Source organism: Nilaparvata lugens, chromosome 3 (genome assembly GCF_014356525.2).
Source record: "Nilaparvata lugens isolate BPH chromosome 3, ASM1435652v1, whole genome shotgun sequence".
In the NCBI taxonomy this organism is placed as follows: Eukaryota; Metazoa; Arthropoda; class Insecta; order Hemiptera; family Delphacidae; genus Nilaparvata; species Nilaparvata lugens.
The window spans coordinates 74,968,075-74,994,568 of NC_052506.1; the positions used below are offsets into that span (position 1 = coordinate 74,968,075).

At 33.8% G+C, this 26,494-nt stretch overlaps 3 protein-coding genes across 11 annotated transcripts in view; 1 reads left to right on the forward strand and 2 right to left on the reverse strand.

Annotated features, from left to right (window-relative positions):
* Positions 1-605: 605 nt before the first annotated feature.
* Positions 606-3,877, reverse strand: LOC111048880 (serine/threonine-protein kinase Tao). The gene has a single exon (XM_039422893.1). It carries the CDS (start codon positions 3,267-3,269, stop codon positions 606-608), a length of 2,664 nt encoding a protein of 887 aa, XP_039278827.1. The 5' UTR covers positions 3,270-3,877.
* Positions 3,878-5,466: 1,589 nt separating this feature from the next.
* LOC111048866 (KAT8 regulatory NSL complex subunit 2) overlaps positions 5,467-26,494 on the reverse strand; it is a 78,770-nt gene continuing 57,742 nt past the window's right edge. For 8 of the 9 annotated variants that reach the window (XM_039424560.1, XM_039424554.1, XM_039424556.1 and 5 more), the window contains one exon: positions 25,079-26,314. In XM_039424560.1, coding sequence (XP_039280494.1) covers positions 25,745-26,314 — 570 coding nt within the window. In that variant the 3' untranslated portion in view covers positions 25,079-25,744. Of the gene's footprint in view, positions 5,686-25,078; positions 26,315-26,494 lie in introns of those variants that run through there. The other variant, XM_039424562.1, reaches the window with a different exon arrangement.
* On the forward strand, positions 8,181-25,618 carry LOC111048881 (esterase FE4). Its single transcript, XM_022334864.2, has 11 exons — positions 8,181-8,532; positions 15,321-15,467; positions 15,797-15,916; positions 16,348-16,504; positions 18,162-18,347; positions 19,562-19,761; positions 20,682-20,856; positions 20,965-21,122; positions 21,781-21,943; positions 23,095-23,227; positions 24,145-25,618. The coding sequence occupies exons 1-11, from the start codon at positions 8,440-8,442 to the stop codon at positions 24,302-24,304; spliced, it is 1,692 nt and encodes a 563-aa protein (XP_022190556.2). The 5' UTR covers positions 8,181-8,439; the 3' UTR covers positions 24,305-25,618.

Below are 26,494 nucleotides of genomic sequence, written 5' to 3' on the forward strand. Positions count from 1 at the left end.
AAATTAAAAAATGAATGGGTAACAGGAGCTGACATTCACCAGCACCCACAAATGAAATTAGAACTGAACAAAATACCACATATTTTTATGAGCTGAATCCTAAATTTTATATTGGTTTATTGGAAAAAATCTACAAAAAATATAAGGAATTCTCAGTTAGGCCTACTCTAATATAGGTAATCTAAACTTATCTAATCACTTGAGACATTCAGAACTAAGGTGAAGGAATGATTGCTAGCGAGATGCCTATATACAGTAGTTATCAGAGTCTGTTTGGAGGCTGATTAATCTAGTGCCACCTGAACCTAAATATATTTGAATATCCTTTTAGAATAGTGTATTCAGCGAACCATATTGTGTACAATTTAGTACTTGATTTTGAGAAGGCCTACTTAGCAGTGTAGTATAGAAGTAGTGTAGCATATTAATAAGTAGTATGTTGTATTGTTGCCAACTATGACAAATAAATGAATTTAATTAAATATCAAGTGGTGGTAGTATGATGCTTTAAACTTCAGTTGAGCTTCAACCCGCATGATTTTGAAAATTAATACAGCACAAAATGACTAATTCAATAATATATCAATTCAAACAATTGTTTCCAATTAATCAGTTAATTTATCTGTGAGACTGAGCATGCTGCCGGAGAGACTGTCGTCGTCGGGGTAGTTCTCGCGCGACGCCTCAGCGATAGCGAGTGCCGAGTAGCCGAGCCTCGCCGACTCCTCGTCAAAGTGCTGCAACTCCTTGTCCTGACGCTCGTGCAGCATGCGGATACGGTCGGACCGCTCCTGCAGAAACTGCTGTGTCTCCGTCTCCATCTTCTGTTCGAGCAGCGCCTTCCTCACCGACACCCTGTCCTCCAGCTCTTTGCGCTCTCTGTTGCGCTGCGCCTCCGCCTGGATCTTGTTCTTGCTCTGGTAGGCCATCAGTATCTCCAACTCATAGTGCAGACGATCCTTCAGATGGTGACACTCCAACTCCTGCGACTCATCCAGACGAATCGACTGGTTTTGCATGATTTCGGCTATGCTCTGCTCGTACTGTTCTCCCAGTAATGCCAGCTTTCTTCGGCGGTCTTCTTTCAGCTTCTTGATGACTGCTTTCTGATCGTCCTTTGGTGTCGAGGCTAGTATCTGCCCCTTCAAGGCTTTGTACTGCCTTGTCTGGATTTTACAAGTTTCACGAAACTGTTTTCGGATGAGCGACTCTTTCTGCTTAAGACACTTTGGTTGCTGCTTTATTTCCAGAGCATGCTTTTTACGAAGGTCTCGCTGAGAGCGATTTGTATATTCCTGCTGGTTTTGTAGCTCAGTTGAGTGTTGTCTTTGTATTTGCTCTTCACGCAGCAGATGTACCGACTTCTGTTGGCGGTACTCAAGCTCCATTGTTTTCTCATGATGCCTCAGAAGCATAGCATGAGCCTGCTCAAGTTGGTTCTGTCGTCTATTCAATTCTTCTCTAAGAATTTCTTGTTCCAGACTATGAAAACTAAGTAATTTTTTTCGTCTAAATTTTCTTACTTCAAGGTCCAAATATTCTTTTTGGCTTCTCATTAGTCGCTGTTCTTCTTGTAGTTCCATCTGTTTTTGGTTCTCCTGCTGACTTTGTAAATAGGCATCTCTCTGCTTTTTTGGCTTTGTATCATCCATACTCAACTCTCTCTTCCACCTCTCTTTATTTGCTTTATACTGTTTCTTCATCTGTACATCGAATGTTTTCCTATCCTGCTCTTGTCTAACGGTTATATCTTTGACAAATTTCTTTTCTGATGTAGCATTTTTCTTATATTTCTTCTCCAGCTCCTGTTGTTGAGCTATTTGTAGTTTTTCCAACTCTTTGCTAAACTGGATGAGTAGGGTTTCATACTCTTTGTCAAGCTGTTGCTTGTGATTTTCCATCTCGATTTTGCACCTTTCTTCGAGTTTGATGAGAGCCGCCTGGTGTTCACGCCGCATTCTCTTGTAGCCGGTCATTTGTTCGTGCATTTCCTCCTGCATATGCTCTTTCTGCTGTTTGGTGACAATGGTTGTGGTTTTGATGGTGGAGAAGTTGTTGGCGCCATGCTCGGTGAGCATGGTGAGGTCGCGGGGCGAGCGGCCGCGGTGGTGCATGGGCGAGATGTCGTGACTGGACTCAGGGGTGGGAGGCAGCAGGCTGTTGGTGGAGCTGCCCTGAGAGCTGGCGCTCACCCCCACCGAGTGGATCGAGTGCTCCGATGTGATGCTGTTGCTCTTGCTGCTGTCCCTGTCTCCCCCTGCCACCCCCTCTTCCACTGTTTCATCCACATCTCCCACAGTGCTCTCACTCTCTGCATCTGTCATCAGAATTTTCATTTTACGATAATTCAAACTATCAAGCTCTCTAACGGCGTCTTTTGTTCGTTGAATAAGATCTATCAGAACATGTTGAGATCGGGACCTCGTCACTAACTGATGTGTGAGAAGTTTTCCTGAAGAGGGTCGTTCGATAGGGTTCTTTTGTAAGCATGATGAAACAAAATGTCTGAATACGTCGGACCATTCAGGTGACTGTAGAACGGGTGAGTCATTCTGAGCAATATGGTAAAGAGCACTCATTGCATTCATATTAAAATATGGAGGTTTCTTTTCAGCTAGTTCAATGCATGTAATACCAAGGGACCACACATCAACTTTTCCATCGTACTGACCTTCATCCATAGCTAAGATCACTTCTGGAGCCATCCAATATGGAGTTCCCACAAAACTATTTGCTGGACATTTTATACTGGCAGATCCAAAGTCAGCCAATTTAACAGTACCATTTTCAGTCAAAAGTATATTTCCGGCTTTAATATCACGGTGTATTCTACCAAGAGAGTGTAAATAATGCAATCCTTTTAGGACACCTTCACATATGGCAGAAATTTCTTCTTCTTTTAGAGGCCATTTATGTACTTCAATGATATCGGAAGCGGAACCTAAACAATATTCCATAACAAGCCATGCTGTATTGTCTCTAAGATAACATCCCTTATATTGAATTGTATTAGGATGATTCAACTGACGAAGAAATCGTATTTCTTTCAAGATATCCAGCCATTTCTCTGAGCTTTGCTTACCAGCATAAGACATTTTTTTGATCGCAACAATTTCCTTTGAGATAAGGCATCTTGCATAATAGACAGCACCAAAGCTTCCATGGCCAATTTCTCGGAGATCTTCAAATATTTTTTCGGGGTCTTCCGCATCAAATAGTTCGGCAATTTCTGGGTCTTTGACACTTCCCGGTCTTGGAACAGCAGGCATGTTTAAAACTGATTACAATACGCCCAAGTATAAGTTTACGATTTTTACAATTTGAAAACTCAATTTCTAGGAATTGTAACACCTACAGATAAATCTACACAACTTATCACAGCCATTTCATTTATTAGACACGATGAATTCACCAAAATGGTATGGATGAAGGATGCAATTCTAATTAGGTTATTATCTAGGCTGAGTCCATTGTTTCGGTAAGGTTATCTATATTATGACGAATTTGCGTTAAAAAAGATCAGATAGTATTTCAAAATTAATCATCCATGTTCTTAAACAAACTATCATTTATCAAATATATAAAATTTTGCACTTTTTCTCAAATAAAGACATATTTTTGAGACTAGGCTAGGCCTAGCCTACGAATGTATCAGCTGATTAACACAAGTATTCTAGAGTCATTTTCTGATATTTAACACAAGATCCCGTATAAAATCGTCACTAAAAACAAACATCATCAAATTAACAAATCAAAATTTCATGAGAAATCACTTCAGACACAATTTTACTTAATACATTTACTTCAATTATCAAAGGTAAATAACACAAACCAAGGTTAGGATTTAGGAATCTATCTTTTTAGCCTCCAGCTGTTGAGCTGTTAGTCAGTAAAGTAGCGGAACGGAAAGGACAGCTGAAGCGTAAGCAAGCCGACTCAGGAACGGAAATGAAAACGAGATGGCTGTGATTCCGCGGTATTTTTAAATTTAAATAATAATTATTTTAAAATTATCCTTATCTTATTGATTAGATGTTTATTCCAATTTATTTGTTAAGATTTTATATATTATATATAATGATAATTGGAAATTTTATCATTCTCTGGATATGTAAATGATTTATTGTTCTCCAAGCATTTACTTAATAATACATCATAAATTAATATTCACTACCGGTGTACCGGTACCTACTACAACAGTTTAGATGTCTATTTTCTTGAGAGTTATATGGCACTCATAAACTCAGAATAGAAAACTAATCATTTAAATCTTAGATGAGAGAAGTGTAACATAATTAATATTTCCAATTCTATAATGCAAGGTAAGTAAATAGGCTTATGGGCTCGTGCTCACGATTTCTCGTCGAATCACGAAACATTTACCGCCTACCTCGATCACCCATGCATATTCGGCAAAAAATTCAGCGCGTCTGAAACTTATGTGTGTACTCAGAGTGGACCGCACACATTAAATAACAAAATATTCCATTGGCACACACAAAAAAGAAAATTAAAAGTAGGCACTCACCGGTGGTACAGGGAGCAACGACCCTTGCCGAGCACGAAGCGAGCACCAAGCCCCCTCTATTTTTGCAACTTTTGAACCTCTAATTTACCCCTCATGTTGCTCTAGAACTTTTTTCAAAATCGAAAAAAGCTCCATTCCATCAATAAAATCAGTCAAAGTGTCAAGGATCTTCGACCGTAAAATAATAATAATAGGTAGGTAGGTTCCAATAATAAAACGCTCTCTACTCATCTATCATTAACTCATTATCATTCTAACATCTCAATATTATAAAATAAAATATTTTGGAAATGATTACAGTACTTATCACTGTCTTACAGGTCTTACATTAGTAGTTGGTCTACATTGCTGGTTAGGATTTTCTAATCAAAATTAATAAATGAAGAGCTAGAAAAGTATCTCTTAGTATTTCTAAAAGAATCGGTTAAACTATATCTCAAGTAAAATTTCTGTTTTTGGGATGTGGTATACGGTACGGTATGCTAAACAAATCACTATAAAATTATACCTTTGGAGTTCCAAAACTATTCAAGCTGGATTATTTTTACCATTTTAGCATTTCTGTGCTTGAGATAATTCTCTTTTTACTGTCTAATGTAATCGAGAAACCTCTTATACAGAAGAAAAATGATCAATAATGAGTTGATAAAATTTTGTAATAGATTCAATACAGTCTGCAGTGTGGTGGTAAAAGTCGGGTCAGGGTTGAGGTGCAGTACCAATCAGTACTATCTAATCGAATAGGTACAATTCCTAGTCATGAAAAATATTCTAGAATAAATTGCAGTTACTGTATATAGTACCGTAACTGTATAATAATATATAGTAAATGTAGAATACGGTAGATCAAGAAAACAGGAAAGATATTGAAGTGAGATGAGTAAAATTGGGGTTTGCTTAGCACGCGATAGGTGAAATAAATTTTTACACTTCAAATCATAAGAAATGTTGTTATTTATTACTGATAAATCAAGAAAAGTTGAATGGATATTTAATAGTACAAGATTTACACTCTATTAATGTTATAAAAATATAATATTATTAGTAGACCATACTTATGAAGAAGGATGCCCAACAAAATAGAATCAATCAGCAGGAATAATAAGTCGGCCTCGCTATAGATGTGCCCAGTCCTTGTAACCGACTGCCTTGAGACCCTAGAGCAGCACATCAAATCGAATCAAATCATTTTTTATTTCGACAAAGAAACACAACTCAATGAAATGAAGATATAAAGTTCTATACAGTGAGTTCCTGTCAAAACAAAAATACTACTACTTGCTTATTACTGTATTCTTAATTTGTATGCAAGTAAGAGGTCAGTGAAAATAAGTTTTTAATGTTACACTCACACACATACACACACAAGCTCAACGAAAACAATGAATAAAGAAAAATTTGAATAACAAATAAATAAATAAAAAAGGATGGGAGGTAAGCCCATCAATACTGTATTCATAGACTATTATTCAAAAGGTATCTTTTGGTATCAGAAATTAAAACATGGTTACTTTAGATTGAGGTAATTGTGTGTAAGCTATTATGCTATTACCTGTTTTTATAATATGTAAAGCTCATTAAATATTATGATATCCCATCACCAGTACTAGCTGCAGATAGGGCATACGAGGAAGAATACAATATTACACCTAACGTAAACAAAAAGTCTTTTGTCCATTTCAGAAATATTATCATCGGAATCCAAATGAAAAATTAATTATTCACTCTTATTCGAACATGGAAGTAAACAAAAGCTAGTAAACTGTTAAAGAAATAAAAAACCACAGTACAACAGATTTATTCACTAATTAATAACTACGGTACCTTAATTGAAAACCCTGATCGTTAAAGACAGTTTATGATTTTTGTTCAATTTTTTCTAATCTGCCTGACTATTTATCACATGCACTTGATCATCACTGTCTTTTCTAACCAATATTTTCCAATTTTTTAGCCAGACATAGTTTTTTAGCCTTTACATTATGAGTAATGTATTTCCAACAAACGAGCATTTTTAAATAGAAGTCTATTCTACTTGGTGAGCGAGGGATTGATGTAATTTTTTTTCATTCCAATTTTTCTTGTCCTGAATTTTTACTGTCAACATTTTTATTTTTTTACAATGGCATTCTCTGGGGTTAGGTGGTAGAGAGAACTTAAAAGTTCTAACTCCGTCGAATGAAAATTTTTCATTTCCATTTTATCTCAGTAAAAACATTAATGGCAAAAATGAACTGTGGCATTTCATCCAGCATGATTCATCCCCCTCTTCCACGGGGTCATCAAAAATATCAACCCAATATTATAAAAAATTAGTCCTTATTTTTGTATGTGGAAGGTACCAATATCAATTTATATCGAAACCGAATGAAAACTGTTAGTTTGCCCAAGATTTAGGACATTGATCTTCTAAATCAAAATTATAATACAATTTTCAAATTCCTTTTTAATTTGTACCTACACAATTAAAACTCATTTTCTCCAGTTATCATTAGTAAAACTCATTTACAATTAAATTAGGCAATAATAGGGTTCTATTTAATTCAAGAGTTAGTATTCATGATTCTAATTTAATAATTATTATATGTAGCCTTAGTCATCAGGAATAACCTACATCAGGCCCGTTCATTTTCGGTAGATGTGTCCAGGCCCGTCTCATTGTGAAAAGAATCATGGAAAATAATCAGTATTACAAATTACAGCAATGATATGTCATTAAATTTCAAGATTTAAGCCGTAGATTTTTAACTATTTTTTCCAACCAAACTGAAAGGATACCTGAGAGCTTTTTAAGGTAGCCTAATTTGTTGGTTTGGGAATCTTAGTAGATTTATTACTTTGTAATATGGCGTAATGGATGTAGAAATTTAATAATATGATGAATTAATTCAGTGTTAATTTAGAAGAATCAGTGATTGAAAATTCAGTAGAACATTCACTGATGTAAGACCATCATCAAACTAAGAGGCTAACTTCTATCTTCTATCTCTTTCATTGTATTCCAGAAATGGATATAATTAATTCGGAATTTGATTTTTTCTCAAACCCAGATTATGTTATTATTTCTGCCATGTATAATATATGTGTCCAGACGTGATGTCACCGCGGTGTTGTTACCACCAATTGATTAAGAATAGATTTTTACAGACGATATACCTATATTTTAGTATATTGCTCCTTTGAGAGGAGGTCGGAGGCTGTTGAGTCACCCTAAATTATGCATATCTATCTATATCACCCACCAATAAAGCGTCTTTTCTCTACTAGCATACCACAATGTAATGCATTTTATATTATTTGAGTCAGAAGTATTGAAAAAGTAAAATCAGTTGTTAGTTTTGCTAAATACACAATTATATGTACCACAATAAAAATTATCAAGTACCCTTTTTTATTTTAGTAGCCCTACAGAGAAAAGTGACTAATACATGGTTGTAGTGGAACAACTGTCGGAAGCTTCCCCAAGTCGTTTGAGAGCGGGATCACATTTTGTGTTGAGTAGGCCTACATAGCAACCGGCAATTTGAAACGAAAACAATGCCAGATTAAGGCAATGCTAGAAGAGGTGGGAGCCAGAGCCGATAAGCAGAACTTGTCTTCAGCAGCGTGCGCCTATTAATAGGTTTTGTTTGAAGAAGTTGTAAATTTCGCCGGCTATCTTCCTTGAAACGAGCCACGATTGTCGTATCTCCTTCCGCGCGTCAGGGTCAGCAGACGTTTTAAGCTGACATCATTTTCCACGGCCATATATTCCTGCACTGTCGAGATAGCACAATTTTCAGACTCATCTTTACATAACTCGCACCTAGCATAGTTGTTATCAAACTGCCTGCACGGCTACATCTGCTTTCATGGTTTATTGTTTTATCATGTGTTAGTTTCATTTTTATCTTGAAGACAAAGTTTTAAAAATGGCACGGGCCATCAAGTGCATCATTCCCTCCCTGTTGGTGATTGCCGCCATCTCGTTTGCGGTCGTCTATCTCACTCATCACCATCATCAGGTCAGTTTGTTTTCTCCCTCCATCACATATTTATATGGTATAATACTGGTATTCTTTGTTTTGATGGAAATGAAAAGCTGTCAATCATACTGCGGACGGTAATGTTTAATGGAAGCATTGCTATTTAAACACTTCAGGATTGGTTTTGATCGTTTTTCCAATATGAAATTTATCTGGAAAATCTGAAATTCAAATTCAATACTTATTGTAGAGAAAATTTCAATTGAAAAAAAACATTAGGCCTAAAACATTAATAAATAAAACGTATGCAAAATCTTATTTTCAAAAGTCTAAAAGTTATTCAAATATTTGTTACCCAATACCTACTTAATCTGATTATTTATTAAGAAAATGAAATGAAATTTTAGCCTATTATATCATCGAATTTATTTTAATTCAATATTTTATTCAAATAAAGTATTAATGCTGACAAATTATATAAGACAGAAGTTTGAGTAATAATTATCATTAGGTATTTAATACATGTCTTTAAAACAAATTTTTGGCCAAGTTATCATGATTTCTATCATTTATATTACCGTAAACCTCAGGAGTTGGTAATTTACTGATTGTGAATAAGCTCTCAGTCTAAAAAAATAAACAAAAGGATTTATTTACCTTTTATAAAACATATCTGAAGAAGTTATAGGGGAGATTAACAGATCCATCAGATTCATTACATTTTTCATTTACTGAACTACACACACTCGAAAATTTACGTAGATGAGGCTTTAAATAATTCAATTAAAAGCATATAACAAGAGGACAAGGTATGTTTAATTATATACTTTCAATTTTTTACTGCTACATGACATATGCGTTGGCCTATAAGAGGTATAAGTGGGCTACCGTACTAGACTACTTGAAGTGATGTCTGAGTTATTATTTTGGATATTAGGCTTTTCACTAAAATTTGCTTCAACGACAAGGATATAATAATTAAAAATTAAATGCTTACGCTTCATCCTACTCTACAGTATTGAGGTTTTGAGAGCCCAACTATTTTATGAGCTCCAAACCATTCTGACCTTGTATTGTGCAACTCTGCTAAATGGAAAAAACAATGTAGAGCAGATATTTTCCGTTATTTGCGTTATTTTCTATCAACCCTAATAGGACTAATAGAATTTTAGTCTGTTGCATATCCATACCTTTTCACTATTAAAATTAAACTTGAATTTTGAAATACTTATGAAGTGAAAATGCACGATCGTCACTACCAATATAAGTGTATTTTCACTTTTAAAATTCAAGACTTTTAGTGAAAAATTCTATCTAAAAGATTAAAACTGTATAACGAGTCTAGACATTTATTATAACGGAGTGGAGATATTGAGAACAGAATATATGAATTTACAAAGGGTTTCTTTTTTACTATAATATTCAATATCATTATTCAAAAATGACTAAATGGACAGTCGAAATCAACTACGGATTTATTAAGCATAAAAAGACCGATACGCGCCTTGTGCTACTTTGAAATCTCATCGTGATCAAGGAGAGTTACATCATATACTGCAATGAAAAGGATGATACCTTCCAAGGTGGCTGCTATGTCATAGGCTTCATCGATAAACAGGTGCTTCTTCCACAGTTTCCGAATGTTTGCCGCTTTTAAAAAGTGAGCGGCAAGATTATAATAAATTCGATATTATAGGCAGATGCTGCACTGCTCCAACTGGTTTATAATACTTTATTTTTACGACGCGTTAGTAGGCCTATATAGACAGTATAAACTTTATTCTTTCATCCGATTTTCCAAGCCTACATCTTCTCAACTACAGAATGTATACCGTACTAACCAAAGGTTCAACTAATTATTTGAAACCCCGCATTCCTACTTTTTTCAAACTAGAACTGTGGTTCATCAGCTCCAATAACGTATGGTTATAATAATCATACCTAATTAAAGTTTCAACAATCATTATACTGGTAGGTTAAATGGAAAAGCGAATGCAACATAAAAATGTAGGTACCTACCTATAACCTACATGAACTTTTATTGATGCACTTTACACTTACACATTAAAAGAGCTCTATTCCAAACGGGCCCAAGTCACAAAAGTGTTTTTCTCAGGAAATCGATTTTTTGATAGTCATTACTTAAATGTTGGAAAATTTTTATAATCCAATGTATAAAGTGTGTATTTTGGATTCCATACAATAATTTTGCATATTATGAAGTAATTTCTGTGTAATAGGTTAATTTCCTTGCTTTTTTTTTCAAAATGTCACCAAGTCCATAGACTTGGTGACATTTTGGAAAGAAACTTGGACTCGGACCTTCTTCATGTCACTAATATGATAAGTTTATTCAAGTGCTGTATTTGCTGAGTTGAATATATTTTGCTATTTTTTTTGAATAAATTTTCCCAATCACTTGATGTTCTTGGTAATCCCCAGTGTGTGTATTCTTGACTTTCACTGTTCTCGTCCCTTGAAAACGCGCTGATCTCGAAGTAAAAATGGTAGTTAGGCTTCAATCTGTAGACAGACCGACAGAAAAAGATGCTCTGCGCATGCGCAAAGGACTAAGGTTGGAATGGAAAGGAACAGCAATGGAATTAGATACACTTTGGAAAAAAAACGTGATATTGTGATATTTATTTTGTAGTGACTAAGGATAGTTTGGAGTAGTTAGTATGCTAGGAATGAAGGTCTATGTTTAAGGTTCAATAATCAGCTGATATCTCGATTTCCACAAAAATGGACTTGGGCCCGTTTGTAATCGAGCTCTTCAATTTACCGCACAAGATCAAACTTGAATCATAGAGCGGGTTTTCAGCCTTATCAGAAATAGAGAGACTGGAAATATATATTACCTATCAATCGAAACAATCATTAGAGAATTTTTTCTAAGTTGAACGGTTCATTACTCGTCAATCGGCTCTGCCCCACTCTGTACAATGAGAGCTGTCGATACAGCAACATATATTTTGTGAAGATGTCAACTCAACCTCCGGCCAACCTCTTCACCACCTTACCAACTGCCCCTTCTCCACCAATTCGCTGGAAAACCCATTTTCCTTCCATGTGCAGCTTCAGGAAGGTGGAGACAAAGTAATAGCCTAAAGGTATTAGTTCAGAATGTGATTTATTCAGAAATTGTAATTCATGCCGCAAATTTTGCAATTGGTGAGAGGTTAAATTGACCCCTGCTCTCAAAAATCTCTCAACGTACGGTATTGACTCTAACCATCCAATACACCAGTGGAAATTGAAATGCGTTACACGTGAGATTTGCCGAAATTCGAAAAATAAAACGCTTCGGCCGTGAGAGCCTTAACGGTACAAATTAGAAGAAGCCTACTGTACACTTATATTATGAAAATGCACCGTAGCATGACAGAAACAAATCTCAGGTTTTTCCAAAGTATAATATCGAATCTAGTGCAATAAACGAGAGAAAATACGTTAATTCCTCAATTTATGTGGATTTAAATGGTTTTGAGTAGAAAAGATATAAAAAAATCTAGTGGAAGAGTATTGGACAATATTTTTTGTGTTTTCATTAGGATAATAATTGATCAATTTTGCTGTGACAAACAAGTTTAACATTATTGCGTAACTAACAATAGACTGTCTGAAGATAGAAGACATTCCCATAGAACACTCGGCAATTTTATTATGTGCAACCTTGTGAGGTCAAATCTCAAGTTACCCTACTATTTACGGTTAGCACCTGGAAAATTATCGTAATTTATTCGTATCTGTCATTTCTTCTACTATCATAACTCAAAACAAAAATAATTCATCCTTCAACTTGATAATTTATGCTGTTCAACTCTGAGAAAACTTACGGATCCCAATCGCAATCTATTTGAACCTGCACAAATCATGATCAAAGGTACTATTATTGAAAATTACTTTTCCTTATAAAGACGTCATCGCTTTTGTTGATTATAAAAGTGCATCTTCTATTTGAGAAATAATTGAATTGTTAGTGCACAGATATCTTCGTAGATGCATTTTTGGACGAAATAACGAATGGCGATATGTAGAACCAAGAAATAAATTACTATACGCGTCTATAGTCTAATTATTTTAACTTAAATATAAAATTCTGAAATTATGGTCGTCATCAGCACCATAGGGAACATGGGAAACGTGTCTCTCCCAACATTAAAATTTTATAAGTTTTGTCTTCTCTCCAAGAAAAATCACTTGAATGCTTTTATATTAGATTAGGACACCATCAGGCTGGGATAGCAGTAAAACACTACCTAGAGTACGAAAGGTCGAGGGGCATTCGTTTTTATGACAGTTTTTGTTTTTAATGCACAAGGGTTACCAGATATTGAACTGATGATATGGGACTGAGAATCATAGCAGGATATTGAATGGCATTGCTGCTGTTATCCACAAGTCAGGAGCGTCAGAAGAAGATTTTTCGGAGAAGAGGAGTCAGATTTTCCGCGGGGTTAGGAAATAGAGGAGTGGGAGGCCGGAGGAGTAAGGATTTTGCAGATCCCTTATCCTGCCGCCGATGAATGGTATCTTACTATAGTGTACCACTAGTGATCCAGCCTATTGTCTTACGAATAACTCAAGTGTGCGACTAATATGAGCCTTAGGCCTCCTCTCTAGACAAGCGTCATATTTTTTTCAATCATGGGAAATATGATTGTGTGGAGGATCTATCTAATACGAGTTTATTTTGAATACGATAGCTCTGTAATAAAATTCAACAGACATCTAAATTAAAGTATGAACCAATAGCATAAAGCTAGAAAAAGAGAAAGAGCCTCGTCCAAGAGGAGGAAGAGTAATTTTAGTAGAAGGAGAGAAAGGCGAAAAAATCAAAATATGTTTCTTATTTACGTTTCATATATATGTTGGTATTTAAGGGTGACACAATCTTAAAAAAAGAACTGGAAATGATCAGAAAAAAGTGAAAAAAGGAGGATATACGAAAGGCGAGGAAGTGAGAACAGTAATACCGGTATCAGAAAGAATAAGAGGAGAGTTAAATTTAAATTACTTGATAAATAATTTTCATAATCACGCAACTTAAAAAAATACTAGTTCTTGGTAAGAAACCAAAAATGTGTAAAAGTAGTTTGCGGTATCCTCTGAGATTTTTAACTGAAGATCTGCCTCGTTTTATATCAGGTGTAGCCTATATTGTTGCCCATTCAAGGTCATGGAGATCACGTTGATAAACTTTCTACGCGGAAATAAATCTTTTTAAGCTCTCCGAAAGAAAGGCCGTTTTCATGATTTGTTTAGAGTTTTAGTAACTCTGAACTTGGGCATTGAAAAAAGTAGGTTCAAGACAACTAGACAAGGAGAGAATGTGTAACTGCCAACTGCCAATGATCAAAATTGAAGGTAAACTAATTTAAAAGAACTCTAGTAGGTACTCTCCTCTGGTCACTTGACTTCGACAATGAATGGATTTTCACACAATTATTCTCTCATTATTTCACATGCAATGCCATCGTGTATATAGGTGAATAACAAAAGATATGCGTACAGTAATAAAACGTGTTTACTAGATCATTATCATTCATGAGGAATCATTTCCGTCGCGCAGAAAATTTAATAAAACAAAGATTACTATTCACAGAACTTTGCTCAACTTATATAACATAGTTCAAACAATGTATATTGTTTGCAACCACCTTGGATTTCAACATTATTCTTCTAGTGTGAAATATACTTGAATATCACAATAATAAAATCGGTACAGATTCAAATTGAACTATAAGTATATACTAGATTTGAACTCAATAGTTACAGAAAATATCCAGGGATCGGTTATTTGGCCTTGATTATGACTATCGATACAAATAGGCCTATTGCATACCAAAAAAACATATTGATCGATTCTAAAAGGATAGACTTTTCCTATCATGATTTGAGTAAAAACACACGATTCACATGATAATATGCCAATAAAACTGAGAAAAATCCTCCTTCAATCAAGATAAATGAGATAATGAATTTAGAAAATCAACTCCATTTGGAATTTTGTGACATAAAATTCTCATGGAAAAATAAACTTTACACTCTTAAGAAGCACGCATTGCAATACAAAATTTCTGTATCCTCATTACTACAATAATATCATAATCATTATTGAACATCAATAGCCTCTGTTAAATTCAGTAATTCAGTGGGAAAACTAAATAATCCATAACATGTATAGAAATAAGACATTTGAAGTATGGTTACAACAATCTAGTTCGATTAGAGCAATAAAATTAATTTTGGATTGGCCAAGTGCTGGACTCATTGACCCACAAACAGACTTTTTTAGTCTATGTGGACAATTACTATTTCATGATCAGGGTATTGGTATGCTGCACATTCACCATATAATACATTTCCTTATAATATTAATAGATCTATAATTTATTATAATAATAGTATTTAGCAATAGTAATAATGGTTTTATCAAATTAATGGGGGTAATTCTTTGAATTTTTTGTAGTTACTATACCCTGTGTATGTATTATATTCTATAATACGTTGTATTATTTTATGGAAATAAATAAATTCAATTCAATTCGATGTTGCATGATAAAGCGTCAATATTATTATTTTTTGATCACACTTACCAGATTTTAATGAGACATTGATTTTTTTATTTATTTCTATTGAAATTTCTCTCATTTTTATTACATGTCTTACATTACTATAAAAAAATTATTTATTATAGTATTAATTGACATTATAGATATTAATTAGACATTGATTGTTTCATTTATTATAGATTTTTTTCTCATTTTTATTTCATTAGCTGTTCTAGATTATGAAAATAATTGATATTTTGAATGTTACAGCCTTGTAAACTAGGAGAATGTGTGGTGAAAGTAGTGGAGGGATTCGTGAAGGGGCGAGAGAGGAGATCGGCACTTACTGGAGGAAAGTACTATTCTTTCCAAGGAATTCCGTATGCCAAGCCACCTGTTGGCCCATTACGTTTCAAGGTAAATTTCAATTCTGGAGCCTGTTTCATACGAATTCGCAAGTTCTACACACTACCTATAAGTATAAATGTATTACAAATTCAACACTGTTGTACAAGTCCAGTGTGTGTGTGAGAAAATCTGTATTTCGCTCATGAATCAACAAAATTATAAGATTTAAAAACTTTGTTCATAAGGTTTGATTTTTTTCTTATCAGGCTATAAGTTAATATCATTAGTATTAATCATATTATAAGTGTGAATATTATTAGAATTAGTTATTATTGCTACATTTATTAGTTTCTTATTATTAGTATGGTTGATATATACCGATAATTTACAACTTTCAGGATCCACAACCGATTGGTCATTGGTTTGGCGTTCATGATTGTACAAGAGAAGGGGATGCTTGTCCTCAAGAAAATTCAGGATCGGAAGACTGTCTCTTCCTCAATATCTACAATACTCAGGTTTTTATACTTCCACTACCCATCAGTGAAGATTTAGATAATATAGACAGGTATTACTTTTCAATAATAACTTCATTTACTGAGTTGCTTAGTAAAATTAGTTGCCAGATTGATTGTAGATTATCTGGAAAATTGACTTTTATGAAAATAATTGAAAATTCATCTTATATTGAAATCTCAAAAAATGTCTAATCAGGGAAGGTTTTCTAGTTTCACATTTGCGGATGGATAAAACGCACTTTGAAACTCTGGATAGAAATGTTTTGTAGCTTGTAGCCTCAGAAAAATATTCATCCTCATTCTTATCTATCTTCATCCACTATCATTTTTGATCGACTATTTGTATTTCAGTATCAAATCAGAGAAGCTTCCGAAAGGATACCTTTGCTTTCAAGATATTTTGTAGAGTGGTAATGTAGCAAATGCCTTAGTTTCCAGATGACGATATCATCCAACACCCTGTAATGGTGTGGTTCCATGGTGGAGGATTTATACAAGGCAGCAGTTCTGAAATTCTCTATGGAGCAGATTATTTAATGCAACATGACGTTGTTCTGGTCACCGTCAACTACAGACTGGGAGCTCTAGGTAATATCGAAGAGGAAAGGTAGCTAAAGATAAATAGCTTTCTTTTCTCTATATGGTGATATTCATGCGAACCATATAGATCTAGAATCCAATGAGATACGACATGCAATTTCATCAATCTCTGTTCATTCAGACTTTATTCATTTTTAATTACAGTAGTTAATTTCTACTGTGATTATATTCATCACCCTGAAAACTAATTCGATTCTTGAGTAAATAATGTACTGGTACCAGTTTCTTCAAACGAAGAAACGTTTCTTTGATTGCAGACGACACAACCTTGGTTCACGCTGATGTTGACTTGAAAAGTGTTGAAAATAAATTTGATAGGGTCTTTCAGGAATCAAAATTGTGGTTTGTTGCTAATATGCTGACTATTAATGGAAATAAAACAGAGCAATTAATTTTTTCACTTATCAATGTAACCTGAATGTGGACGATGATTTATTTCAGCCTTTTAAACTACTGGGAATATTCATGGATAGTAAACTCACTTTGAATCATCATGTTAAAAGTGTTTGTAAAGAGCTTGCTCGTATTACTTTTCTCTTGAGATAATTGAAGGCTTTTGTGAGTTTAAATGTCATTGTAATGATCTATCATGGTCTGTTCCATGCAAATCTCATTTACGGTATTAAACTATGGGGAAAATCACCTTCAGGTAAAAATGTCTTCATTTTGCAGAAAAAGGGGCAATGAGAATAATAGTTGATCTGAGTTATAATGAAACTTGTAGGAATATTTTCTCGGAAAAGAAAATAATGACTCTCCCATGTCTGTACATTTTTCATAATTTAGTTTTTGTTAAGAACAAAATCATTTTATATCATGGAATCTCTGAAACTCACTCTTACAAAGACAAAAGGACAACATTGTGAGACCTAGGTTTAGACTGCACAAATCCATTAAAAGTCATAGGTATCAGCAGATTCTCTACAATAAATTTCCAAGCAGTGTGAAAATGTTACCATCAAAAAATTCAGTAGAGTCTTAGGTAACTGGCTGAAATCAAAAGCTTTCTACTCAACGGAATAGTTTTTGCAATGCGAGGTATCTGATATGGGTTGATGAGAAATTATTGCAATCTTGGTTTGGTACTGATACACAATAACTCAATAACATATTTCACCTAGACTATAAGTATAATGAACTTGTAAATTTTATTATATTTAAATGTAAACTGTTTCAACTATGTAACTTATTACAACAGAGGTTGTATTATAATTATTGTATTATAAATTGTTTCATCGTTTGACGATGCTTATTGCTTTTTTGTAAAGTTTTACAGCAAATAAAATTCTTGATTGGGAAGAGCAAACAAATTATCACAAAATACCTACTGTAAAGCGCATATCAGTGGTGATCTCTTATATACATCATCCAGAAATGAAAAACAATACAGTAGGTTCTAAATAATAAATTTATGTAGGTACGCAAGAAGTCAAATCTGGACCGGACCCAGTTATCTTAATCATGAGTTCGCTTAATAATTTGCCTGGCATTAATTTTATCATGCCTTGCCTCTTCAACCACACAAAAAATAAAGTCAAAGACTTAAATTACAATAATCAGCTGGAAATATACCAAATCCTAGGATTTTCAAATAATCTCTAGTTTTATCATTTCAAGTAGGTACCAATAAGTAATGTTGTTGCAGGATTTTTGAGTGTGGGGAATGAAGAGGTGCCAGGAAATGCAGGACTCAAGGATCAGGTAGTAGCTTTGAAATGGATTAAAAGCAATATAGCTAACTTTGGAGGAGACCCAAACAACATAACACTGTTTGGAAATGATGCCGGAGCTGCATCTGTACATTACCATACATTGTCACCAATGACTAAAGGTAAGCAATAAATTTTAATAAGAATTTGTTTTCTTAGATAAGTTTTATCAACTTAGCTGGAAATTTGAATACTACAGAAATGACAACTGCGGAATTGAAAAAAAAACAGTTGTCAATTGAAAATACAATGGTGCACTTATTGACCTATAGAAAGGTTCACGTTATAATGGCAGTGTTTGATTAGCAATGGTATTGCTATTTTTGTCTATCATTCAACAAAGCGGATAGCGCTATCTCTTTCTAGTTTTGCTCTGTTGCCAGATAGTCTTTTAACAATGTAGAAAATTCATTATGAAATTATTAAAAAATATAATTTCTTGCTTAATAAAATATGATTGATTATTTTAAACGAGAATGAACAGTTTATATTACATCAATTAACCTGTATCAGCTACCGTCTATAGAATGCATTGACAAGATAGAGAATTGACAACGTTCTTTTCCTATCTTTCTCCACTGCCATTATAACGTGGACCTCACTATAGTTATCATTTTCGTAGTATTGAAATTTCCAGCTACAATCGAAAATACAATAAATTGTCAATACCACAGTATTGAAATTTCCAGCTACGTTTATACTACTTATCCAAGAAAATAAAGTATTCAATTTTTCAGATTTGTAATTATTACACATTTGAAAAATTATTGAAGCTTAGTATTAGCCTACAAATTTTGGATGGTGAAAAGTTATAGGCCATGTCGATTCATCAATTAATATGACTCTTCACACAATAATAAGACATATAAGAAGATCAGTAAATGATCTGATCAGCGAAATTGAGTGGCTGGAACCAAGACCATCCATCGATAGTACAAGGTACAAGGAGGCGGGGATCAAGTCCATACACAAAAAGACGGTCGACGAGAGCATTAGCAGACTGAGGCTTAATCTTGTGTTTGGGGGGTATCCGCCCCAAATAAATGCTGACGAGAAAAGCCTGCCCAGAAGAACCCGCACCATCCTTGCTCAACTGAGATCGGGCCGTTTTTCACACATGAAATGAATGAATGTTTCTAGAATAGTGTGTGAGTACTAATAGCTCAATTTTTCATTTCCAAGGCAGGGATTGTATAGGTACGGTACCAGAGTAAACTTCATTGTAATGGCCTATCCGTTTGTTGGTTTCTACTAAATGGTTTAAATTATTAATTCAATGAATATTAAAATAATATTTGATCTATAAAACTATGTTTCCTATGGTGTTTTATTCAAGGTTTATTCAAGAATGTGATAATGCAGAGTGGATCTGCTCTGAGTGAGTGGGCGTTTCAGGACGACTGCACGGACAGGGCTTACATGCTGGGACACCTTCTCGGCATCAACGCCACCAAGCCAGAGGCACTGCTTCACTTCATGAGAAGCTTGCCCGTGTCAGACATCATTGACATGCAGAAACATTTGCACATGAATGAGGTAACAATTAATAGAGAATGTATTTTCTTGAAAATGAACTCTTAATATATTGAATTTCAATTTCAATTTATTCCAGACAACTTATTTAACATGAGTATTTTAAGTCTAGTATGAGCTGGATGATAATGATGATGGTGCAAGAGATGAAGAGTGAGTTAGGGCCTACATTGCAACACTTTATCACTAATGAAATTTAACATAAGTATTCTAATAAGTCTAGTATAGGCTAGTTGATGATGATGGTACTAGAGATGGAGAGTGAGTTACAGTGCATCACTTATATCACTAATTAAATAATTAGTGATATAATTCTCATGAAGTGAAGCAGTGCCTCTGGCTTGGTGGCATTGATGCCGAGGAGGTGTCCCAGCATGTAAGCCCTGTCCGTGCAGTCATCACTGAATAATTAGTGATATTAATTATTGGTGACTGATATTGGAGCAATTTACATTTGAAATAATTATTCCTTGAGACCTTCCATCAACACAACTCTATATACGCGGTGATACCTAATTCCGTATTATTAAAATCCTTTAAGTTCTATACTGCTCCTCTTCAGAAGGTGAAAATAAAATAATACATACTGCTTAAAAAGAATCTAAACTGATGATAATAAAGAATCTATACTGCTTTATTCGATGATGATAGACTTCAATAACAAGATAAACTTCACCAATCATTATTATACTGTAACTAAAAAAACGATATTCACTTTTCTTTTTAGGGCTACTGAAAATTATTGTAACATAATAAAAGTTATCAAGTACCCTTTTTATTTTATCAAAACACTAGCAGTTTCATCTCTTTATAATTAACACTTAGAAATGGCTCTTGATAACGGTTATTGTGTTCTAAAAAACCATGCTCAATAGCAGAATTTATCTACACATCAAACCAATATTCTATTGAATTTGTTACAGGACATGAATAGATGCTTCAGTACTCCATTCGCTCCATGCGTTGAGGTTGGATTGGAAAATGATACTGACGGATATTTCCTACTGGAGAATCCAAAGCAGCTTATAGAATCAGGAAATTTCACTCAAGTGCCAATGATAATTGGAATCGTTAGCAACGAGGGTAGTTTGGGTCTTGGTACGTACCTCAATTTCTTTTACGATTGGAATATCTTTTTATCAGTAAAGTTTTCTTAAAAATTGAATTTATTAGTGGAGTTTTTGAATGATTTTTTCAATTTTCTAGATACCAAGAGAAAAATCGACGAGTTCAAAGAGTTTTTGCCATATGACATCAGACAAGTGACTGACATTGATGAACTGGATAGTTTGGAGCAAAAAGTAAAGATGTTTTATTTCAAAAATGAATCAGTTGGATTGCATAGTGTCAAGAGCTACATGGATGTGAGTATCACTATCACTTTACTGTAATAAAATAAATTTAAGATAATATTATTACTTTTTTAACCAAGAGCTTCTCTAAATTGATCGACATAATGTCCTGATAAGAACAGTTCATGCAAAAAAAATCTGTCAGAATATTAAAACAGTAATTATGTAAGAACATCTACTTTACTTTTCTCCAACGTTGTAAAATAGCGTCAATTTTGATGAAATCGAGTATTGATTAGAATAATACTGTAGTGACTATGAACAAAAATACCGACCATTACTGGAAAATCCCTTTTGAGCACAGAAGGAACCCCTTCAAAAGTTACATTTTATTTGGTTTAAATACAGTAAATTATTTGTATATGAAATTTTCATGCATATTTTTTAAAGTAATATTAAGGTATATGCGGAATATCAACAAGAATAGGCAGTGTCAAAGTGTAGTTGATAGCAATAGAGATGTTCAAGAGAAAATCAAACTACTAATACCGCTCAAAAGCTCAATTTTAGAGAATCATTGGTGACTAAAGGTAGTTTGCTTTTTTAGGGGAAGGATGACCAGAACATGAAATAAATAAACATTACTAATTAATGAGAATAAAATGATACTGCAACATACAGCTATTTTAATCTCATGACAGAAAAATTTTGCCAAGCAAGTATGTTTTAGGTATGCGGAGATTTGGAAATTGTAAATGGAATACAACAAACACTGGATTACCAGCTTGCTAAGTCAAAGGAGCCAATCTACGTTTATGCTTTCACATTTGAGGGAAAATACAATTACATGAACCATCACATGACACAGGAGCTCGACGCACAACTACCCTCAGGTAACAAGAAATAATAATAATACGAGGCTCATAGTTTATATCACTAGAGACCTTTTGGGTAGAAGAACTCACTCATGAACTATTGTAATGATCTCTGAGATCCGATTCAAATTTTTTTCTTAAGCACTTTCAATGTTATTTTTATATCCTGAAAAAGGATGAAAGAGTGACCAATTTTGTCCAAAGAAATTGACCTGTAAAAAGGTTCGAAGAATTCGTGTTCAAAATTTGAAGCTGATCTAGTAAGTCTCTCTAAAGTTCTTGTCGAACATACAGACAGAAAACGACTTTGGCCTTCAGTAAGTCAAAAGTGAGAATTTGCTAACGCTCGTTCAAAAATTCTAATTAAAATTATTATTAAAACTGATAGGAACAACCTGACTTCCGTTTCTTATTAGTAGGAACTCAACACTCGACAATCAAGACATTTATTTTTCGAATAACCATTTCATACAACCTATGATTCGTATAGATTTTCATTGTTATCTGATTTTTCATATATTTAACTTTCCTTTATACTGTTTATAGAGTGAGTGTATTATTACCCAACAAATATAAACATAAATGTATCATCCAAGTAGAATAATATTGCGAAATCTAAATGACTTACGAAAGTTTAACTAGAGAATTTTTCTCAAAAAATAGAAGATTATTATTCTTGAAAAGACTGTAAGCTTATGAATTAAATTATATGTAAAAAGTTTCACTGGACATTAAAAACTGAATCGTCAATTACTAAAGGCCAACATACAGACATTTATGCTGACACAATGAGAAAAAATCAAATGTCTGCATGCAGACGTGAGTACTCATATGCAGACATATGGACGTATGTGTGCAAGGCAATATTTGAATACCTGGGGAGGGGCTTTTCCCCCGTGTGTCTGCATACGACCGTCAGTTCCTGTGAGCATTTGCCTTGAAGATGAGAGATGAGATGTGAATAAATGAATAGGGATTGATGGTTTGTATCAGTTATCTGTATATGTTGCTATGTTTTTTTATTGAATAATAACGAAGATTTCCCTTCACTATGTTTCTTTATTCCTAATGAGTTTTACCATAGCCACCTCTAATAAGGTATTAGAGGTGGCCATGGTTTTACTGATTATATTAGATTGATAAACTAACTAAATTTTACTGATTCACAGGACCATATCACATGGATGAGATTGGATACCTATTCCACCAAGGAAACAGAAAGAGTACTCTGAAACATAACAGTACAGAAGTCAAGACTATAAATCACATTACAAAGATGTGGACCGATTTTGCAAAAACGAAGTAAGTAGATCAATCTTATAATTTCAGTGAAACTGATTATCCAACTTTCAAAAACTAAGAATGTTTGTATACAGTTTAGTTTCTAATGTTCGAATTAAAATGAAGTACCTATTGGTAATTTGGCCTAAGTCAATTAGAAAATAACAATCAATATTGTTTTCCATGTTATACGAATTTGAGAGAAAATTGCATATTCGTATACGGTAATATACAGCAATCTTAGTGTAATTTACAGAGAAAATGAAGGATGAAATGACCAAATTTCACTGCTAAGAGCCTGATAAATCAAACAAATAAGAATCTCCATAATTTCTATAATAAACACTCGTCTGTAGTCTGTCACAGAAAACTTAGGTATTCTAAAATAATGACTCTGACATCAATTGTCAGGTACTTTCATAACAATAATTGGGTTTAATTTTATTATTGGAAGCATCTAGTTTCCAGATTCCATCTTTTTCTATTATAGAAAGTATGTGTTCAATATATGATTGTCCGCTACAGATTTTTCCTTCACTTTTCAGGTTACATCTTTTTTAATTATTCAATATCACAGATTAGATAGTTTTATTTTAACATTTTTATTTGTATCAATATTGTTTTTGATGTTATATGAATTTGAGAGAAAATTGGCCGAATTTGATACGATTATATTGTTCTGGATGAATTATTTTGAGTTGGTATCTTTATAGAAGAGAGTTGATATGAATATAAGACAGTAAGGCGACACCTTAAAACTTCGCTCTCTGCGAATATTCAGGAATCTATGACATGCAAAACTTCATGATTAATTTGTCATGTTCGCCTAATACGTCCTGTGAGGTGGTTAACAAAGCAGTAACTGCTTAATGATTGTTACTATTGGTCATAAAATTTAATAATTGTAATAGCAATTGATGCTCTGATTATCATTTCAGTGATCCCAATGGATTTCATGCGAATGAATACTGGGAAAATACTGAGAAAGATCATCCAAGGTACCTAGAAATTGGAGAGCTACTGAAAATGACCGGTACGTTTCTAGTTCCTGAAAGAATGCAGTTTTGGAAGAATATTTATTCATCAGTCAACGCTTGAAGGTAAAATTCAAGGGCTGATACGAAGAAACAGAATAATTGATTCTATCTTGCTCCTCAGATACAAACATGAAATATATAATTCATATCAAGAATTCCTACTTATGATATAATATTCTAAGATGTAGATGAGGTTTCATACTGCGTAAATGTCATGTCTTGAGCTATGAAGAATGGTATCAGAATACCATTTTTAGCATGTTATTCTCATGAATTGATAAATTCAGAAAGACGAACGATGTGAACGAAGTGAATTTCACTTTTTGTAGCCACTGTTGTAATATTTGATAAAGAGAAACTAATTGTTGAAAAACGTTTTCAATGTATGCATTTTTCAGTTAGATAGGTCCAGGCGGAACATGAAAAATGAGCTACACAGAAAATATTTGAAAGTGTATGGTTGTTATTGTATATATATGTAAGTAAGGATAATTTTTGTTGTTGAGACTTGTAATAAATACTACTAGATATAATAAATCAATCAAAAATTTATTGGAGAAATTCGACCCCCCTTCCAAATAGAATAGAGCTTTTGGTAGGCCCTTCCAAGTACTGGATTGTAATAGTATAGTGAAACTCATTTTATGATTTTCAAAATACTCAGATAATACTGAGAGGATACAAGTTGCATGAGTATTATATAGCATCATTAACCATAAATTGATATACTCGGAGTGATCTTATCTTAATCCACGCAAAAACTCCAAATAAGTTGTTTATTGACGTTAAAATTTGTTGAATTATTTCATGATTTAGCAATAAGTAAACTCAAATATGTCCTTGGAAATAAAGATAATTTATTCAAATTATATCAATGAACCATCCAGTAAATACAAAATGTTCTATTTCTATTATATAAACAAGAATAATAGATGTTACTAGATTTTCAAATTGAGATTTGAATGAAAAATAGGAATAAGAGTTATCAGCTCAAGTCGTAAATTCAAAAGTAAACGCATTCAACTCATCAATATTACAAGAAAGAATTTCTTCGTTATAGGCCTATATTCCAAAAATTGTTTCAAAGAATGAAAATCAAATAGCTATACAAAATTATTGCAAAACTTCAAACTAATCAAGAAGTCAACTAGAAAGCGTCACTAAATACTATACAGAGACAACTTCATCAATCCTTAAGCAGATGGAAACTGCTGTATTCACTTGGGCAATGATGAGTAGTATCAAGGACAGAAAAGCTGTTAACAAAAATGAAAATGAGATGGGGATATTTGAGCACAAAATTAGGTTATTGAGAATTGGTAACTCCGATAAACAAATTAAATACTGTATATCATTTTAATAAACTAATTAAAATAGAAAGTTTTCTTGTATTTTATTCGTTCATTCATTTCACCATGCTCTCCTTTCTACATGAATCTTTCAAATAATAAATTATTCAAAAATATTACTCACAAATACTATTGGTTTCGAACAAACTATTCTATGGCATTTCTGGAGCGAGCGGTATAGCAACGCTGTCATTTGCTGATTTGTCAACTTCTGACTCTGACATGATCACTTCTTCGACAACGTCTACATTAGCCATGATGTCATCCATAACGACGTCGTTAGCAGCCGACATATCCGGCTCCAAAGCTGGTCCTTCATTTCTGATGTCACCACTTGACAGATCCACCTTCCCATCACACGCTGGAGCGGTGTGGATCTCGGCCACACATATTTCAGCCGAACAAGGTGTTACTGGAGTTTCTTGTAAGGCTGTTATAGCTTCTTGTACAGTTGTTGTAGGTTCTTCTACGGTTGTTGTAGGTTCTTCTACAGCTGTTGTAGGTTCTTGTACGGCAGTTATAAGTTCTTCTACGGCTGTTATAGGTTGTTGTACGGCTGTTATAGGTTGTTGTACGGCTGTTATAGATTCATGTACGGCTGTTATAGGTTCCTGTACAGATGTTGGAGGTTCTTGTACGGCTACAAGTTCCGGTTCAGCTGTGGTCTCCATTTTTACTTCTGTTTTCACATCGGCAACATTATCTGGTTGCTCCTTCTCAGGCTGGAAAAGAATTAAAAATCATAAAATAAGATCGAGAGTTCAGATTTTGAATACAATTCCATTCTGACTTCTGACACTGAAAATAGAAATTAAATCAATTTGGAAGGACATAAGATATCACAAGTTTCTACTGTATATTGAACATATTTGATAAGGTAATATTGTGATTAACAAATATAT